General features: G+C 43.0%; 1 protein-coding gene across 1 annotated transcript; it reads left to right on the top strand.

Moving 5' to 3' along the window:
• The first annotated feature begins 2,320 nt into the window (after nt 1-2,320).
• LOC129672924 (cystatin-14-like) lies at nt 2,321-5,028 on the top strand. Its single transcript, XM_055602570.1, has 3 exons — nt 2,321-2,536; nt 3,650-3,760; nt 4,948-5,028. Exons 1-3 carry the CDS (start codon nt 2,321-2,323, stop codon nt 5,026-5,028), a joined length of 408 nt encoding a protein of 135 aa, XP_055458545.1.
• Nucleotides 5,029-5,188: the final 160 nt, after the last annotated feature.

Below are 5,188 nucleotides of genomic sequence, written 5' to 3'. Positions count from 1 at the left end.
ATTAGAAGTGGCTCCTTACTCTTTCTTGATCTTCATGAACTTAATACTGTTGAAGAGTATTCTGATAGTTTAAAATTCCTCTGAATTTGTCTTTTTCTGATTTTCATATAGCAATGGCATTTGTGTATAAGAACTATTCTTCGACAGAGGCCAATCCAGGCCTCACTGTTCTGTAAACACTGGTCTTAGTGTCCATGTATTTCCTGATAAAGGAAATCACCTCTGTCTGCTGCCCTCTTAGTCCTTCTTGACTTCTTAAATAGAAACACTCAAGACACATTGAGATCTACGGACTAGGACTGTTTCCGAATAAATCAAAGGTGACAGATGGGTAGGTAAGGGAAGGAGAGGCCCCTCCATCCTCAGAAGTTATCCTTCAGGAATTTGAAGCCAAGAGGGGCTTCATTTTGCGCCTTTGTCTTTCTAATAGCCACTTCAGTTCCCCAAGACACACAAAAGTACTTTGCCAAATACCAGGAAGAAAACTCTTGCTCTTTTCCAGGGATACATGACATCACTGATGCTTGATCCTGAGTCTGGTGAGGATACACTAATCACTTATAAATGAGTGGCTGTGGTGGTGTGGGGGTGACATATACATACTATTCAGGTGATCCAAAAAGGATGAACTATTCTAGTGTTAGATGGTAACTCCACTGTGTTCTGCTGTTCTCAGTGGATTCAGGAGTGATTGATCTCAAATAAGGCACAAGAATTAGACACCAGGTCAGATTTCTTGGAAACCAGAAATGTTGTACAGTCTAATGAGCATTGAATTTCTTTTATTATTATTATTATTTTATTTTTATTAATTACAGTTTCTTCACTTTGTATCCCCCCCTTGTAGCTCCCTCCCTCTATCCCTCCCAATCTCACCCTCCCTGCTCCTTCTCCACCAATGTCCCTCCCCATGTCTACTGATAGGGGAGGTCTTCCTCTCCTTCCTTCTGATCCTTGTTCATCGGGTTTTTATCAAGAGTGGCTGCATTGTCTTCCTCTGTGGCCTGGTAAGGCTGCTCCTCTCTGAGGGGGAGGTGATCAAAGAACAAGCCAATAAGTTCATGTCAGAGACAGTCCCTGTTCCCATTACTATGGAACCCATTTGGACACTGAACTGCCATGGGCTACATCTGTGCAGGGGTTCTAGGTTATCTCCACAAATGGTCCTTGGTTGGAGTATCAGTCTCAGAAAAGACTCCTGTGCCCAGATTTTTTGGTTCTGTTGCTCTCCTTGTGGAACTCCTGTCCTCTCCAGGTCTTACTATTGCCCCCCTTTTTTTCATAAGATTCCCTGAACTCCACCCAAAGTTTGGCTATAAGTATCAGCATCTGCTTTGATACCCTGCAGGGTAGAGCCTTTCAGACGCCCTCTGTGGTAGGCTCCTGTCCTGTTCCCTGTTTTCTCCCTCTTCTGATGCCCATCCTCTTTGTCTTTCTGAATGGGGATTGTAAGCACTATGCTTACAAAATGTGCTGTTCTAAAGCACAAGGAATATTGTCCGTATTTCCAATAATAACAAGAAAAATAAATCTCAATAGATTTCAAAGAAAGATAAGATAGAATAGATATTCTATGACTATGGGCTACTTGAGTTAGTGGTTCATAAGCAAGAGATGATTTGAAATCAGGTGTGATTATAATAAAGCAGTTCAGTAATGACAGTCCAGGGGTCAGAAAATTTGTCAGAGAAAATGAGAGCATGTTAGAAGGGAGGGGAACTGAGCACTAGTATAGAAAACCACGATAATGGAGCCAGGTGAAGCTGCTGGCCAGAGTGTCAGGGCATTGAGGAAGGTGGCATCTCATGGTTATCTTCCAACTGTTGGCCTTGAGCTTGCCACATGCGTGTGTTGCAGGTGAGGTCACGGGCAGGCTTGGCAACAACCGATTTCATTTCCCCAGGAATGAGTTCACCAGACTTCTCAGGAGCTCCTCTGACCCTGGGAATCCTTTTCAGTATTGTGTAAGGACAAATAGGAAAGGCAGAGTGCCTCCAGGCTGCAGCATAAGTGGGACCTGCCCTGGCAAGGCTCAGGGACAGCCCCAGAGCTGTGCAAAGTATCCCTGCATGCTTATCACTCCACGGTTTGTGTCACTGCAGGGTAAGAAATGTCTCCTTCTGTTCTGCCTTCTATTTAGGGGAGTGAGAATGGACAAGGCAGGGTTGTGGAGATAAGGTTTTAGACAGAAGCACAAAAGGAGGCAGTCAGGAGCGTAGGGCTCTGGTGGTCAAAGCCATGTGGAATCCTGAGCTGAGAAAGGCATTATCAACTGTGGCTGTACCATCCCTTTACCCTTGTGTCCCCATCCCCTAGGTTGATGCTAAGGACAGCCATGTTGTGGAAGGTGTCCCTGTTGGTAGGGCTGATTGTGCTAGGCACTCATATACGGACTATTGACAAAGAATTTGTGGACATTACTAAGGATCTAGATTATTTTGTGGCATCAGTCGAGTTTGTTGTGGCTCAGTTCAGTGAAAACAATCCAGAAGAGTACACATACAGATTGCTAGAAGCTGGGAGAGCCCAGAAAAAGGTGAGTCATGTGCATAATATTATCCCCTTATGTAGAACTCTAGGCTGGGGAATGGGTATCAGCAAGAACTGGTAAGGAGAGCACTGGGCCTGTAGAATACTCTACAGTCATGGGTCTGGAGACTTTCCCTGACCAAGGACACGTTTTTCTTATTCCCTACACGACTGTCTTGGGCTGTTGTTAGCCATGGGCCCTGGGCCTCAGAAGCCCTTGGTATCAAACATTCTACCACCTCTAGCTGCACAACCGTGGAAATGCAGGCTGGGCTCATCATATGCTTTTGAACATTGAGGTGTGGAACAGATGTGATAAGGTGAGTGCATTCTTGCTATATGCCAAGCATAAATATAAAGAGTGATACTGTGTTTTGCTGTGTTGTGTTGTGTGTTTGATGTGTGTTGGGCAATGGTGGTTGTTACTGTTACTTGTATGGATTTCTAAGTGCCCAATTTACTCATCTTTTTGGGCAATTTCCACATCAGTCTACTGACATGAGTGCTCTTCTCTGGGAGAATTTCCTGCTTGGATGCTTTCTGAGTTTTCACATATCTTTATTTAAGGGTATGACAGTCATTCTCAATAACTTCTGATAGCATCTTGAGCAGATTTTGAAATTCAGTGGTATGCCTATGAGTTCACCTCAGTGTATCTCTTAAAGGAGTACTGGCTTGTAGCCAGCACTAGTGTGCAAGACAGTAGATACCCCAAGTTACACATACCCAAACAAATGGTTTGTGACTGTCTCCTGTCCTAGATCACAGGAGTTGCTTAGAGGGCACTTCTTAACCTGGCCTATGCTGCTCAGGTAAATGTTCAAGAGTTATCACATCACCATGTGTGGCTGCAGCGTGTGCAGCTGGCTTGTTATGTAAGGTTTGATTGTGACGTCCATACTCCTGTGGAGTGTTAGACATCAGCAGCCTGGAAGAAGTCTGGTAAGTACATAGGCACATTTCTGTTGGTGTACTCTGACAGTGCTCGCCTATAGATGCCTATTATAAGCACATGGGCATTCTAGGCATTTGCCCATTTTCTGCTTGATCTTCTCTCTGTTTTTTTTTTATTTATGAAAACAAATACTTATCAGATTTTTGCACAATTTCTTTTCTACAGATATGGACACTGATTTTTTTAATGGACTTGGAGATGGGACGCACAATTTGTAGGAAACATGATGAAAACACCCATAATTGTCCATTGCTACAAGGCTCAGGAGAAAAGAGGGTTAGAGAATAAAACCATTCCCATTTATAACTGATCTTTTAGAAATGAAAAGATAATGAAACAAAGCTTAGGACAGGATTTGGGGAGGGTATTGGGAAATCCTGACAGAATGACGACACATTTCAGGCCTCCCTCGCTGGAAGCAGAACCACTTTTTCCTTTATTCATTTGTTGCTTTATTTTTAATTTTAAAATGTTTGCATTAAGTCTTTGAGAATTTCACACAATGTTTTTGGATCCTATTCTCTCCACAGTTCTTCCCTAACTCTTCCCATAATCACCCTCACTCCCCAACTTCATATCCTATTTTTTTTTAATTAATCCACTGAGTCCAGTTTGTTCTACCCATCTGTCCCAGGGTGTGGGGTCACCCACTGGAGTGTAGTTGACCTCCTAGAAACTACAAAAGAGGGGTCATTTTAAGCAGACAGAATCTGGATCCCAGGCACAGAGCAGCCTTCTGCTGCGGATGCCCACATAGGTTCCATCTGTAACAAAACTATCCTTGTAGTCCTGGACCTTGCTTTAGAGACCATCAGGATTTGGGAAGATGAAATTCTTCCTGTGGCCATCAGCCCTCCTTTGTTCCTGTCTTGGAGTTAGGAGCTATGCAATTTATCTGCCTACTCCAAGTTTATTGATAAATTCTGGGTGATTTTCAATGACATCATTGTCTTGTCTGGCATGTAATCTATGGGATCTAGGACCTCAATATGGCTTTCCACTGGGGGACTCTGCCAGTGTTTGGTTTCACCTTCCAAGTAATGGCCTTGGAGCAGAATCATTTGGGGTCGTCGTTTGTGCTACTATTCTGTTGGGAAGGGCCTGATGGGACCTTCTTTCAGTAAGTCCCTTGATTACTTCATTATCTTTTGGGTGGGTAAATTCATCCATCATCTTATGTTGCAGGGTGGGGAGCTGTGAGGACAGGATGCCTCAGGTGAAGAATCCAGATGGATGCTTTTGCAGGAGTCCCTTATCTTGGGAAGGAGGGCATTTTATGACTTGTGTCCATTGTACTAAGGGAAGTTTGAGCTTTATGATATCTGCTCTTGTAAAATGGTTGTTTCAACATTATTTTTTGAAAGAAAAAAGGCTTTTTAAAAAAAAATCTTGATACTGCATGCTGCATTATCTCAATGCATTATAATGTTCTGACTTATTTATTATGGTTATTTTTTTTTCAGGTGCACTGTGTTTTTCAAGTAAATGCCCGACCTTGGTTTTCCCAGTTCACCATCCTGAATAGCACCTGTGTACCAACATAAGTAGGACTGTGGCTTGGCTACACATAGTACTCTCCCTTCTTCTGGAGTGTGACTATCTGTAGTCCAAGTCTATGCAGTGCTAATGCAATTAAAAGCATCTCACCACTTCTTCTTCTTCTTCTTCTTCTTCTTCTTCTTCTTCTTCTTCTTCTTCTTCTTC

This window comes from Psammomys obesus, unplaced genomic scaffold (genome assembly GCF_907164565.1).
Source record: "Psammomys obesus unplaced genomic scaffold, mPsaObe1.curated_primary_1811, whole genome shotgun sequence".
In the NCBI taxonomy this organism is placed as follows: Eukaryota; Metazoa; Chordata; class Mammalia; order Rodentia; family Muridae; genus Psammomys; species Psammomys obesus.
This window is presented reverse-complemented; position numbering and strand designations above follow the sequence as displayed.